Here is a 15192-nt window from a genome sequence, read left to right as displayed (position 1 = left end):
GCCTTTCTGTCACTTCCTATTGGTTGGGTTTTATGGCAATCATCTTTTCCCCTTTTACATATGAGTGTTGTATTTCTCTCTTTAAAAAGATTCTTAATTAATGCCACTGTGACATGCTACATAGCAGAATATTATCTGACACGAGGCATGAGGACTCCTTTGAGGGCCCCTTTACAACCGCTTTTAATGATTTAGAAGATGCTGTAAAAACTTACGAGTCCTGAATTGTTGGAGGGTTTGGTTTTTTTTACCCACAATAGGAGCTCATTTGTATGTGAGTTTAACTTGTTGGTTGCAAGTTGATTTCAGTGGCTTTATGTGGTTTGTTTGGCTCACACTTGGAATTATAAATGGGATCAAAAAAGTTACCCAGCATTTAGATTTGTGGTTTCCTTTACTTTCAGAAGCTAATGTGTTTCACCAGAGTGATAGCCATTGGGACTTAGGAAAATGGACTGTTGCAAAGGACTTAATGTTTTTCTCAGGCTATTTTCATCTCTCAAACTGTGGCAGAGTCCTGGCTAGTACAAGTTAATTCTCATGTGTCCTTAACCATAGATGAACTTGTCCATCTGCTACATATAAATTTTCAATATGTTCCAACAAATGCCAGTTCTGCCCTAGGTACAGTGTAAGACTCTGCAGCTGAAGGAAATTTCTTCATCCCTCCTGTTAAAACTTTGTCTTTAACCTGTAGTCTGCCTGCACAACACTTATTTTGCAGTGATTTTACTGCCATAAAACCACTGCATACAGTAGTTCAGAAAGACATCAAATCTGTGGCTATGGGACAGATGACAAATTTTGGCTCTCTGTCAGCCTGTTAGTTAATACTGCCTGATCTGGTGGGGAGGGCCGTGGTTCCCAGGCAGGAGCACGAGCTGCTTGCTGTGGTGGGCAGCCTCAGGGGCAAATGGGGACATCCGGACTCGGGGATAGAACTCTCAGTGTGACATTTAACACTTAAATGTAGTGTGTGCTGTCACATCACAGGGCTGATCCCTGTGTGTTTCACTGGCTTGTAGGGAAGGTGGTGGCTGTTTCTTACCAACCTTTCTGGTCTCAAAGCACTCTGGGATTTTCAGATCTAGTGAATAAAACTTTGCATAGAGAAACAAGATACTAACTTGCCTGATTCTCATTTAAAATGGCCCTTTTTACCAAAGTTTCCCTTTTCTCTCTGACCCTTATGTGCAGGAGCATGGCAGAGAGGAGGTAGTGAACCCTACTGACGTCCAGCACCAGAAATAAAATGTGTATGCAGCCAAAATATTCCTCATGTCAGGAAAGACTGTGTTCACGTACTTTGGGAAGTAAACGTGGTTGTCTCTATGTTGCTTCTCTACATGTAGAAATATTGAACTGAATTTTTGTTTCCTTCTTTCTCTGGATTATTTGATGCTGAATCATATACAGTGTATGATTTACTGCACACAACTGGATAAGTCAAACTTTATTTTTCCCCTCTGTTCTTAGTGTTTCAAAACATCTCCCATTTAAGAAAAGCTGAAAAACAGCAAAAAAAAAATTGAATGCTTGAAGAGTTCATACACTGAAATATTATTGAACAGAAAACTGAAGATGAGTTATGATTTATTGCAAGTTGTGAGTAATGTGGGGGCTTCTTTTCAAATGACAGTAATTTAGATGTGGTAATGTAGACAGTAATGGATAATGAAACACAAGTTCTGATTCTGAATGTATTGTGTGATGATATTGGCATGGCCCTTTCAGGGAAGACACTTCAGTGAAGTGTCTCCTCAGGGCTGGAGGAAAGCAGTCAGTGACTGCTTGAAATTCTAAGGCCTCTGTTTTGTAATGGATGGAAAAGGACAACAAAAATCTGACTGCGCAGATGAATGGACTAATTGATTATATATCCATAGTCTAAAGTTCCTCAGTCAATGGTTTGACATGTTTTTGTATGGTGTAGTGGACCTCAGAAGCTATGCTTTGTACCTTAAAAGATGAAATCCTTACAAGATGATTTTATAGTAGCATAAATCTGGGATACAATATTTCTGCTGAAATATCTCCAAACTTACCTCCAATCTTTGACACTTATCTCATGCTGATCACACAGTGCTTTGAGAGTCTTGTTGAAACTACCATAAACATCATGTACTGCTGGGATTTTTATGGTCCAGGGCAAGTTCATTATGTCTTTGCTCTTAAGGCTACTTTACTGTTAAGGCCACACTTAGATTAGCTTTGTTACTGAGGCTGTTCTTGCTTCATAGATTGTCTTGGATGATTTGCTTTCTGCTGTTTTCTGGCTTATAAATGTTATTTCATGGTGTATGGCTAACTCTGAACTTTGTTGTAAGTTTATCATGGGGTTTTTTTAATGTACAGACACTCAGTTCTTTGCAGTGGTAGAGCAATGAGGAAAAAGGTTGTACTCGGTCTGTTTCAGGCTTCTGTGGGAACATTTTTGCACTAATACTTCTCCATTTAATAACTGACTGAGTCACCTCCTGTCTCACCTAAAACTGTCTTTTTTCCTTCGTTGTGCTAGATCTCTGAACAACAACTTTTTTACGTGAGTTGACAGAAGTGGGGAGGAGATGGCCAGCTCAGCCCGAGAGCACCTGCTCTTCGTGCGCCGCCGCAACCCGCAGCTCCGCTACACCCTGAGCCCCGAGAACCTGCAGAGCTTGGCCTCTCAGGGCACCATGCCTGAGAACATGAACTTGCAGCGCGCCAACAGTGACACTGACTTAGTGACCTCGGATAGCAGGTCCAGTTTGACAGCCAGCATGTACGAATACACCTTGGGACAGTCTCAGAACCTCATCATTTTCTGGGATATTAAGGAAGAAGTAGATCCAACTGACTGGATAGGACTTTATCACATAGGTAAGTCAGAATTGTGCTGTAATATTTCTGTGTGTTTCTTGCTATTTTGCCGCTTCGTATTTTCTTTTCTGATGTGTGTTCTGGCATGCTACAGAATTAATCTTCAGATAAAGTTGAGATACAACTCCAGAGAGTTGCCCTGGGTTCCTCTTTGCTTTTCTCCATGCTGTGAGCGATGTAAAAATGTGATTCTAATGATGTAGATCTGCTTCCACTATGACCTGCTAGAAGATGAAATGCGTTATTCCTAAACAATAAATACGCATACAGTTTCCTGTTTCCACCTTGGCTGGTGGCTGGCTTACAGACTGGAAAATTTGAAGTATCATACTCATCATGTAACTTGATGTGCTTACAGCCCAATGCTTATACATTATCTTGGACAAGTAACCTCTTACTGTTTGTGAAAAGCAACATTATCATTTATATAAGTCTTTGATTTTGTAGAACTAAAATAGCATCAGTTCTGAAGGAGTGAAAATTTCTGTTTACGAGGAATTCTTGTGGAAGGAAATCCTCTCCAGAGATTCTTCTGTGTGGGTTTCTTGGTGCTGTTCAGGCTATTTCATAGGAGAAGCTGGAACGAGCTCTAGGCTGCCATGCAAAGGCCTGTGGGTTGTGTGTGCATTAGCAAATAATGTGACTCCAAAGGGGTGGATCAGTAGGTCAGATGGTGCTGAGAGCACCAGTAATCTATTTGGGTTGTGATTTTCCTCTGTGTTGTGTTTAATCAAGGATACAAACATCCCTGCTGCATGTGTGGTTTGAAACTGGCCTTTATGTCCCTGCTAGGAAGGGAGCACAGCCAGTACCTGGAGCAGCGCATGGAATCACTTCTCATGCACTGAACTTAACCAGTGCTCACTAAGTGGGACTGATGTGTTCATTCCTTCCAAGACTGAGCTGTTTCTCTGGACCTAATGACTCATGTAGAGAGAATGGTCAATTCAAACTGCCAGAAGCAGCTATAGCAGAAACTGATGGAGACAGTTCTGACCACTGAAGTTATATCTGGCTGAGACTAAGTGTAGCGCAATGAAACTGGCCTCAGTAGGATTTTTGAGAAGTACTTGCTGTGCCACCTTTTCCCAAGATGTTCCATCTCTGCATCACTTAATGTTATATTCTGTGTAGATGCTGTTTCTGGTTATCTTTTTTTTAGTCTGAGATTTTTTCCCAACATTACTGTAGTTCCACAAAGCAGGCATTATTAACTTGTGCTGTTCCAGTGCATACCTGGCTATAAAAGCTGTATTGGAGTTGCTGCATAAGTTGCAGTCTCTCCTGGAACAAACTGTGGATATGCACTAACTTTTAAGCCACCTGAATGGAGTGTCTCCATAATAAACAGGAGTGGATCTTCCCAACAGCATTAGCAGCTGAAGTGTGATCTGTGCTGTAAAATGCACAGACTGCTAAATGAGCTGAAACATTCTAATTTAAATACATCGAGAGCTTCATCTGCATAAAGGTATAACAGTGTTTCTTCTTGTTTTTTTATGGTTCACAGCACTTCAGGATTGATATTCAATAAGCTAAAATGCAGCATCTCTGTAAAGTTCTTACTGGTTCTTACTCTGTGCTGAAAGTGATTTTCATCTAGATTACAAATATTTCTACATTCAGCCTGTTGAGTTCTTAAAGTACAAAAAAATATTTAGTTAGCACAGGGTAAGAAACCTGTAAGGAACACCCAAATTTATGCCTTCTTGGACCTAAACCCCCCATTATACAACCATATAATACCAGAGTATGTGAATGCTGCTTTGTTAAATGGTTGAAGGTCCAGAAGCTTTTGACTCCATTGCCACTTGAAATCCATGGATCGTGTGAGTTTTGATGGCGGTTTCATCATTCTGAATGACGAAATTGTGCATTTTTTAACAACAGAGGTAAGGACATACTCAGTCTGATAGGCATGTCTGTCTATCTTTGATGTAAATTTTTTTATAAACTCTTTCAAGTCTTAAAAAAACCTTTTAATTTGCATAACTTTTATAGCTGCAGTTAAGGTAAGTTAAATTCTACAGGTATAATCCAGGATTTTCCATCATTTATGATAATAGCTGTGAAGCACCTCCAGTTTCTACTTACTCCTTTGTAAGTTGAGGACACTTCTTATTTTCTCAGGAGAGGCATGCTAGTTGGTGAAGATTTTAAGAATAAAAGCTCTATTCTCAAACATGTTATTAAAATTTATTGTAGTTGCTTGAGGTTCTCCATCCTGGTCTTTGTTTAAAATGAGAATTATTTCATTTAAGTCTCCCCTTGGGCACAGGCTCCTGAAGGCACTGGGAATTGTGTGTAGCACTAACACCAGGCAGCACTGGGGCTCTGCCAGCTTGCTGCTGTACCTCCAGTATTCCCCTGTGTCTTTCAGTAAAGCATCATTTTTTGAGGAGCTACGAGCAGAAAAAGGCAAATATTGTGCTCTTATTTTAAAACCCAAAAGCACAGTCCTATGGTTTATTTTTTTAGTATTGCTTGTACAATTAACTGTCATGCAATCTGGATCAGTGTTTTGAGAGGAAAAAGTGGTTGTTAATTCTGTGAAGAGAAGATGAATATTCTAAAATGGGCATCATTCTGAGCTCAGGCATTTGCAGAGAGAAGTTTGGCAAAGGTCTGAAGCAATCCAAGTACATTTTCAGCTCAAGTTAAGTTTTGCTGTTACAGCCAATATAAAAGGAATTGAAAATGGAACACTGGAAGCTATCTTGCCTCTTCATTCATTAGTTTTCTCAATTAGCATGTTCTCATTAGTTTTCTATATCGAGAAGGCAGTTCTGTGCTTCTGAGTATGATTTTATTGCTCGGTTAGAACTGCAGTGGCTCATGAGGAATCCCACCAAAGCTCTTAACAGAAGTTTCTTTCTAAGAGGCTGAGCAGAACCCACTGCACACATTCACCCAGCATGGACTGGTGCAGTTGGTAGCAAGACTGTCAGCAATCAGAGTCACTGCCTCTGCTGTTAGTGCTTTGCAGGTGATTGGCTTTCACTAGGGAGTGGTAGATGGAGCTTTTCCTAGTACAGTACCACTTTCAGTGAAGTGTTTGGCCTGCTAAATAGTTATTAAAATATATGTTACCTTTTTAAAATGAGAAAAGCCCAAGGGAAAAACACAGAATCATCTTATTCTGAAGGACTGATTTTTAATTTTTTTTTTTTTAAGTGCATGTGAATATTTTTTGGGGGACTTCTGGTTATTTTATTTTTAAAAAAGGAAGGAAGTCATAAATGAAAAATACTTTGTAGAAAAGACTGTATTTTATGAGACATTAATTCACAGGATATTCCTGTACAGAAACTTTCGGTCTTTCATGTTTAAATGCAAGGAATTGAACCTAACTGAAAGGTTCTACATAGCTAAATTCATGCTCAGTTTTTATAGAATTTCGCATTTTAAAGAATGTCGTTAGATATATATGTGAGTTTGTTCACTTGTACCATACTTGTATCTTCCTCAGTGTCATTAATGTGCATGTGAAAACATGGCCAGTTTTCTTGCTGAGGAACAGCTTTGTTTGCATGTTCTTCTTTTTTCCCTGTGTATTCCTAAGGATTTCCAGAAGAAAAGTGTATGTGAGGGACATGCTGTATTCTGTGAAGGCAAACATCCTTTTTCCTGGCTATTTCTGGATTTGTACTGGCTGAACTTTTAAAAGTGTCAGTAGCACTTCTGGAACAGTCTTGTCCATCAAGTTTTGTTGAAGAGCTTTCTGTCTGCAGAGGAGCTGTGTGGGAGTGCAGCTAGCACAGCTGTGAAAGCACAGAGGGTCCCACCGAGGCTGCGGGCGAGGCAGAAATGCTGTTTGCTCTCTTTGGGTAAATCGGGCACTGCTGCGTGAAACCTGAAATTGTCACATCTGAAATACAGGTTTGTCATTTTGGATTCAGCTTTCAGCTTTGCCTAGAATGGACTTGTCATTTTTTCTTCAGGACTGGTAGTGAGGATTGTCACTTGAGAGTGACGAGCATGATGAAATTTGAAGAGGGGGCTTTTTAGTAGAGATACTGGGCCTGTGCTTACTTTGAGAAGTTGAGGTAAATCTTCAGTCTTTCTGTCCTAAAAAGGAAGGAAGAAATCCTCTTCTCAAAAATTCTCGATTTTTAATTAGGATTTAGACTGAAAACCACCATCTTTTGAAGTTGTAGAAGACTACAGAATTTAACACGCATCCTCTTAGACCCATAAGGTTTTCTTGTTCAGTAGCAACCCAGCTTTTGCTTTAATTTTTTTAAAAATACTGTTGTTACAAGCAATATTTAATATGTTGAAGGTTGTTTTTTATTTCCTCTATTTTTGAGGAATCTGTATCTTGGTCAAGCTCTGTAATCCTGTGGTGAGTCAAGCTGTGCCCAATATTGGCCCCAGTTGGAATCAAAGAAGATAAATGGATATTCAGTTTGAAGGAACTATGAGATCCCAGTTTTCTTGGTACTGTGTTATTACAGCAACAGGCTTCCAGGAATTCCTTGGAAAGTGAGGGTTGCTCAAAGAGATGAGCAGGTGGACTCTGCACTGCTCACGGAATGCTGAGGGAAGTTGCATCTTGATAAGTGTTACGGGTTGTCATGAAGTCTCATATTTAAAGAAAACAGGAAGTACAAAATAAGGAATAAAAAGTCAGCAGAGAGAAGCAAACCCTATTTCTGGTTAAAATAGATTATCTCCCATGGCCAAATTGCACAGGTTGGCCTATTTTTGTCCTAATTTACGGAGCCCTATTTATGAGCTGCGTGCCCTCATTCTAGAGATCCTTAGCACATTCAAAATGCTGGCTGTCAAAGGTCATTGCATTTGTTTCCATTAGCTGCCTTACAGAAGCTGCTTGACTTTTTGTTGTACCTACATCATGGATCCAAAATAGAATTATAAAACCAAACAAAAATAAAAAGAAACAAACCCGCCCCTGATGTGAAGTTATATAGGGCAATTTAGATAGGCTCTGGGTTTATACTAAGCTTCCTAGGGTAATGGAGTTTGGAGTCTCTCCTTTTCAGGTCAGACAGGATTAAAAAGAAAAAGCTTTTGCATAAACTGCCTTTAGTATGCTTAAAATAGAGGCTCACATTAGACAGAGAGATTATAAAATGTTAAAATACTTTATTCCTAGAAGATTTATTTGGTTTGCATTATAGAAAACATACAAAGTAATAGCTTCATTATCTTCCAGAAAATTCTGATTATCCCTTTGATTTTTTTCCCTTCCTGTTCTGTTCTTTCCCTTTCTGTACTTTAGAACATGAGCAATACTGTTCATGTCTGTTGACTAGTTGCTAGGCATAAAACTATTAATTTGTGGTTACTCCTTATTCTGGCTGCTTCTAAGGTCTGTAAACCACTGGCTTCAGTTTCTGTGTGGAAGAGTCTTTCCCCAGCTGGCTCCATGAGAGTCTCTGGCTTTGACTTCCAGGACACTGGCACTGTGCTCGTTGTCATAAGCCAGAATGCCAGAATAAGCTGCCTTGATAATTTCATTTGCTGGTGGCTTAATATTTAGGGAAAGGCCACCTCTTGAGTGGGATAATGAAAAGTGGAGGCAGTCTGATGTAACAACTGTATCTTAAAATGGGGTGAGGCTTCAGTGGTCTAAAAAACCCTGTATAATAAACCAGGGGTCTTCAGAAGCTTTCCCTCCAGGTACTGCATTTCAATTTTATTCTTTCAGTTTTTCCTAGGTCCTGACCCACATACAAAGCTCTTTTTTCACCAACATGGAATTTCTCCTCTTCAGTTGTGAGCTGGTGAATTTGGTTCAAAAATCAGTTTATGAGCATAATACCCATTTATAATACCCAGCATAATACCATTTCTTTCCTGCTGAAAATTAGAAGACATGGGTAGAAAGTGCTTCCTCTATGTATTTTTAATTGCATGCAGCAGATGCCTGAAAAGATTCTAATTACATTAAAAATATATACCTTTTTTTTGTTGTTGTAAGAAGAAAATAATGAATTCCCTGCTAACACCCTCAAAATCTAGGATCTTGTAGAATGATACACAAATTCAAGCTGTGACAGAAAAAGTCTTACCAGAACATCCAAACTTTTCAGTTAATTGTGGGTTTTTTTCAGTTTTTCAGATAGCCCTGACCTGAAAACTAGTCAAACGTAGCTGCAGGGAGGACATTTTCAGCTGTGTTGTCAGTATCTTTCCACTGCAAGAGGTTTTGGCATGACAACATTTATAATCCTTTGGATAGAAAGTGGTGTTCTCACAACACTTTTTAAAGTGACTGTTCTAGCAGATGGCAAATACAAACACTGGATAATGAGAAACAATGTAGACCTCTGGATCTGTAATATTCCCTTTTACCATGAAACTGCCTTGTCTCAGCTTGTATTTTAATTTGTTTGAAGGAGGTTGGATTAAATTTTTAAAAGATATTTCCAGTGCTGTTTTCTATCATGAAATCAGTATGCTGTACAGTATTTTCAAAATAATTTGGAAAAACAGTTATTCCAAGTCAGTGATAACCGGATTGAAAAAGGCATTGCATAAATGCATCTATTGATTTTTTTTTTTCATGTGAGAAATAGATTATGGTTTAGTTTTGCATTATGCATAGTGCTAGAATTCCTCCTGTACATTTTTCATGAAGTTCTTGGCTCCTGCCTCTGCACAGATTTATCAATGACTGTAAGAATCTGAATTGAGATGTGTTACAAGCTGAGTGTTAAATAGGATATGTTAAGGATGTGACTGGTGTAGGTAAAGCAAGTGGGAGATGAAAAGATGAGACACAAACATACTAGGACTCTGAAACTAACACTTTATTGGCAGATACATTTAATATAATTTTTAATAGTCTGATATTGGATACACAGGTTCTTAAATTATAACTGGAGGAGGTTAAGGAAGGTGCCAATAGTGATTTTGATAGGCCTCCTTTCCTAGCAAAGCTCATCAGTTTATACTCTTTGAAGGACAGAGAAGACAGAGAATGGCCAGATCTGAAATTTCTCTGCTATGAAGAAATTTTCAGGTGGGCCAGAGTGGTGCCCAGCCCTTGTAGGATCTGCCATTTGGCATGAGGGAGGTTCTGGTTTGGGGTGAAGATGCTGGAGCTGTGCAGTTCCACTGGCTGTGCTTGGCTGGCGCTCACCCTGTGGGCACAGCAGGACCTGGGCACGGCTGCACTGGCAGCGTTTCCTGTCTCCGTGCCCAGCAGCAGCCAGGACTCCATTGCCCTCACTGTAATGGGCAGCTGATTTTCAGGCAAGCAAACCCTGTGCTTCTGAGCTTTGTTTCAAGAGATCTGCCTCCTTTGTGTGGCAGTCGTTCAGAGTTAGTGTCAAGCTGTTTAGTCTTCCGTCATGTTTCAAGTCACTGATCACTAATGTGTCAGTAGTCCTAGAAAGTTCATAAAAATTAGTAGGTTCATTGCCCTCGTCATTCCTACCCCAACCTTGGGAAGAAATGAATCCTTTATATTCCAATGTGTGGTAATGCAAAAAATGAACCTACAATTTCCATAAAAGTAAGGTAGTCATTCTGTATATACTGTAATAAGGCAAAGAGGAAAAAGACAGATATCTATTCAGATATTATATGAGCTCTCATGCTCCATTAAATGCACCCTTCCTTGAGAATTTAAACTTCATCTGATAGTCAAAAATGTAGTTCATATGACTTAAGTCACACTTGAGGATAATTTTCAAGAGGGGAAAACTGAGAGCTTGGACCTAATAAGTGTCATTTGTGAAGAGGACCAAGAACTGAATGCATTCCATGCCTTGCAAAATCAGGACCTTAATCAATGTTTTATCTTTGCCATAAAATGTGGAAGCACTTTCTTGTATATGAAGCTAGTTAAGCCTAAATGGGTTTGACTTTGTAAAATTAAATGTGTGTAGAAAAACATTATAGTGCAGTAGTAGGCACATTTGGTTGTCACCGAGATAAATATCCAGTAATGACCTCATTAAAAAAGAAAAAAAAATATTTCTATGTTCACTGTAGTTTAATTTGTATCTAGAGTTTCATGCATGACATAGTTCAGCAGATGGAAGCCTGCAGGGTGAGGGAAAATTTAGTTTGAAAAATTTTTCAACATAGATGCATCTCTTAATTTTAGTAGACTTCCAGAAAGGCACTTACTTCCCAGATACTGAATAAGGATGCAACAATCTACTAAAGTCAGCAACGAGTAAGATTTTTAGGAGTTATTGATGAGGTGGTACTTAATGTGCAGGCAACAATGCTTTTCTGATGTATACTTAAACTTGTAAATTTGAGCAATAGGGTGAAAAGGGCATTGTCCAGTTCCTTTGAAAACCCCAAACCAAATGTACCCCTGCTGTGTGTTCCGAAGGGAAATCCCAGCCATCCCAGCTGACATCGGTGCCACTGCCCCAAGGGATGCGAAGAGCTCTGAGTCGATCAGATCAGGAAAGGTTTGGGGTTTGGAAAGCAGTCCTAATTACAGCAGGTTGAACTGTGTGCACTCCTTCTCTCCTTCTCCAGCAGTTAAATACAAATCTGTGTTTCAGATCCAGGTAGGTGACTGTGCTTGGTGCTGGTTGCTGGCTCAGTAGCACCAAGCTGGCAGAGCATTTACTCTCCCAAGAACACAAACAGCTCTGGGCCAGTTTAGCATCTCAGAGGGGCTGAGGGACAGCAGCAGGGGTTACCTGCAGGAGTGTGGGACCAGGAGTGGGAGGGACACTCCAGGCAGTAATTTGCCCCTGGGCCTGCTCAGCTGCAGTGTGCAGCATGACCCCAGCAGAGAGGCTGTGATGGGATGTCATTTGTAGGCTGCTGTGGAAGGAGTGCACTGTTTGCAATTAGTTACTCATGTCCGGGTTTACGTGTATTGCTGGGAGTAGCTGAGTTGGTGAGCCTTTGTTTCTAGTTGCATTCAATTCTAGGTTCTGTTTGTTGCCTGATGAGTCCCAGGGAATGAATGCTTTTTAAAAATCCTCTCCTGGAAATGGAGAAGGAATAATGGAAATATTATATGTAGGTGCTTTCAAGATAATTACACAACTTAATAAAACTTCCTTGCCTTCATTAGTCTACAATTTTGTGTTCCTTTGTGATGTTGCATGTTAACACCATGTGAGAAAGCACTTTTTATTTCAGGGATTTTATACTAAAAAGTTAAATAAGCAAAATCATTATCTCCTTTCTTGACTTCTGATGATGCTTTTTGGCACTGGTTAAAATGATACTGCTTCTGAAGAACTGCAAAATGACCTTTGTGTTTCTTCTGGCTTGGGTCTCATCCAGTTTAATCTGCAGAGCTATTTAGTACTTATCATAAGCAGTGTTTGGCTTAATTTCTCTCATCTTCATGACATCAGCTTAAATATTTGAGATGAGAAATAACTATATTGGCATTCTTTTTGTTGAAGAGCTAAATCTTAATTGTGAAGTAGTTATCCATCTCATTACAAAACTACTAAAGCCTAAATGTGAGAAAAATGATCTGGTAATATATTGGGGAAAAAAAGGAAATCATTCTTATTACTCTGAGTATGACAGGATGGTGCTTAAGACAAGTTAGCAGTTTTTCTGGTTATTACTTGAAACTCTCTTTATGCCATCAGTGCATTACTCAGAAGTTAATTATCTTGGAAATTTTAGGTTGTCTTCAGCTGAAGTAGATTGCAAAAATCATGAGTGATCTTCCAACCTCCTTTTCCCCCTTCTTCTCCATCTATATACTGCATGTCATGTGATGAAGAATAGGTTATAAGATGCTATTTTTTAGATAATGTCCTTTTGCTTAGGACTGCTCTGCAGTTAAACATAGTAAATCAAGACTTTGTCATAAAATTCCATTTAAATTTCCAAAGGAAAACTGTCTTGTCTTTAGCTAGAGCATGAACTCTACCAGTTGCTTTGAGGTGGCTAATTTGATACTCAAGAATATTTGCTAGTGCCTTGAGACATTGATACATTGCTGGAAACCCCTGAAGGTGATGAGTCTGTGATGAGGTAATTCAGTGTTGTGTTACTCATCTCACTGAAAAGCCTCTCTTGGATATATGGTTTGACCATGGACTCTGTGCCTCTAGGGGTAAGCACCAGGGCCTGAAAGCTCTCTTGAGGCCCACAGGCAGCAGTGTTTTTAATTTAAGTATAGGGGAGATCCACTAAACTGTTTCAGGGAAGGGTTTTTGTCTTGGCAGGGAGAAAGCAAACTTAGGAGAGCCACTTCCTGATTAGCCATAGTATGCTGCTTTTAAAGGGGGTGTAAGGAGAGTTATGAGGATGGGAAACAAACATTGCGTTTCACAGAAAATATTTCAGGTTCTTTTAGAACTCCTTCCTGCTCATTTCTTTAGAAATCTAAGACTGACTTATCTTATTGTGTGTGTATATTGGATTAATTTCTTCCAGGATGTGTTGGCTCATTTCCTTGAGTACTTCTAAATTTTCTGAATTTTTTTTTCAGTCACAACAGATAGCTCAAAAAGCTTTAAGGAAATGAGTCAACCTCCTGAAATAAATTGCTTGCTGAATAGAGGATACTGTGTTCGACATCACAGACGCCCTTGATAGTTCTGTGGATACTAATTAACAGATAGTCTGTGAAAATCTGTAATATCCAGGTTCCAAAAGGATTTGGGAGACAAATATCCGCAGTGAGCACCTGAGCTTTCCTCAGGTGCTGGGGTATGTTTCTAGATTGACAGGTATTAGTGTGAGAGGTGCAGATGGGGATGTGACAGGCAGGCTCTTTAATGAAAAATTAAGGATGTTGTTGAACTTAAGTGTAAATAAATAGGAGTAACATAAAGGTGCTGAGTTGAGGACTACGAAACTTTGATAAAACAACACTGAAATCTGAAGGCTGCATAGGCGAAGTGCTTTGGTCCTTATTTTATTACTCACAAGCAGTTTGAGGAGGTGGTGCTTAATGTGCAGGCAACAACACTTTTTCTGATGTATTCTTAAACTTGTAAATTTGAGCGAGTTCTGGTCCCAGGAGTCCTTGCTGTGAGTGTCCTGAGTGTCCTGCAGGTTCCCAATGCAGGTGAGGTTGTTCTGTGAGGAAAGGCCCAGTGCCTGGCCATGTTTCCTTTGGGTTGCAGGAGTCCCAGCAGGGAGTTTCCTTGCTTGGGGCTTTGCTGAGTCACTGCGCTGGCAACTGACTGCAGTCTTATATAGTTAGATTAAAAATAAGTAAGAGGACACCATTTTAGTAACATATCTTGTACAGTAGGTAGGCACAGGATTCAGGATTTTCTTTGCTTCCCAAGGATTACTCAGCGACTTAGGGACAAAAATGAGAAAGCCAGCACCAAACACCATGATCTGGGATTTTCTGTCTGATGAGCCTAACTAAAAGTAAAACCAGATGGCCCTTAATATTTAAAAAGTTTGATATCTGGATCTGAACTTTGAACTCTGAGGCAGCAAGTAATAAGCCAGCTTGCCCTGCTTTGGTGCATTACACAGAAAGTCCCTGATGCAGGCTGTAAATACCACATCTCTAAACAGAGGTGACGTGCGTCTCCAGACAGGTGATGTGCACTGTCAGGGCACTCGAGGGAAATCTGAATACATGCCCACCACAACAGAGAGAAGAAAGCCTGGAACATCTGCAAAGGACTTGACCCTGTTGGTGTGTAAAGTCTCAAAACAGTGAGAGTTGCATAAAAGCAGGTACAAAATACAAATCCAACTGCAGTGGAAGGAGACAGAATCTGTCTCTGATTTTGTGGTTGTTGTCAGTGATTGTTGCCTGTAATTTGCGGTCGGGAACAATTAACTTGCAACATTTCTCTTGTTGGAGCATAATTGTTGGCTGTGATAGTTTGGTACTGTGATCTGTAAGCTTTTTGATACAACCTTTAGGAGTGAAGTAGCAGTGCGTGCAGACAAAAGGACAGAATAGTCATGGTTAATAAAACCAAACAAAAGCATTGCATCAATAGAAGTATCCCTGCTGAAGAATCTGGAGAAATTATTGGTTGGAATGCAGGAAAGAAAAACAGTGCTTGATGCATTGTTGCATGACTTGCAGGTCCAGTGTACCTACCTGTTTGCAGCTCCAGCTTGAGCAAAGGAGATGGTATATCCCAAGTGTGATAGAGAAAATCAGCAAAAACAGGTGGCTAAAACCATCAGGACAAACTCTTGGCTCATTGTGACAAAATAGGTTTGATGGTCTCAGCAAAGAACAAATAAATAACCTATGCATGTCTGTGAAACAATCCCCAGGTTGCAGTCCAAGGGAACCTGAATCAGGTCAGGGACAGTGCAGGAATGCAGGCACTGAGACAGCAGTGAACACATTCTATTTCCTCCATCTGTATACCTTGCAAAAATAGCATCTTTGAAAGTGTATGTGCAAATTTGGAATATGCTATGCTC

The 15192-nt window shown here is 39.8% G+C and overlaps 1 protein-coding gene across 1 annotated transcript in view; it reads left to right on the top strand.

Moving 5' to 3' along the window:
• Nucleotides 1-15192, top strand: part of HECW2 (HECT, C2 and WW domain containing E3 ubiquitin protein ligase 2) — a 153412-nt gene that overhangs the window by 42198 nt on the left and 96022 nt on the right. Inside the window, exon 2 of the mRNA XM_071434546.1 lies at nt 2519-2859. Coding sequence (XP_071290647.1) covers nt 2568-2859 — 292 coding nt within the window. The 5' untranslated portion in view covers nt 2519-2567. The remainder of the gene's footprint in view (nt 1-2518; nt 2860-15192) is intronic.

The sequence above is a fragment of the Agelaius tricolor genome, unplaced genomic scaffold (genome assembly GCF_023055355.1).
Source record: "Agelaius tricolor isolate 1412-34295 unplaced genomic scaffold, bAgeTri1.0.p SCAF_10, whole genome shotgun sequence".
In the NCBI taxonomy this organism is placed as follows: Eukaryota; Metazoa; Chordata; class Aves; order Passeriformes; family Icteridae; genus Agelaius; species Agelaius tricolor.
The sequence above is the reverse complement of the archived record's forward strand: the minus strand, read 5'-3'. Positions and strand labels throughout refer to the sequence as shown.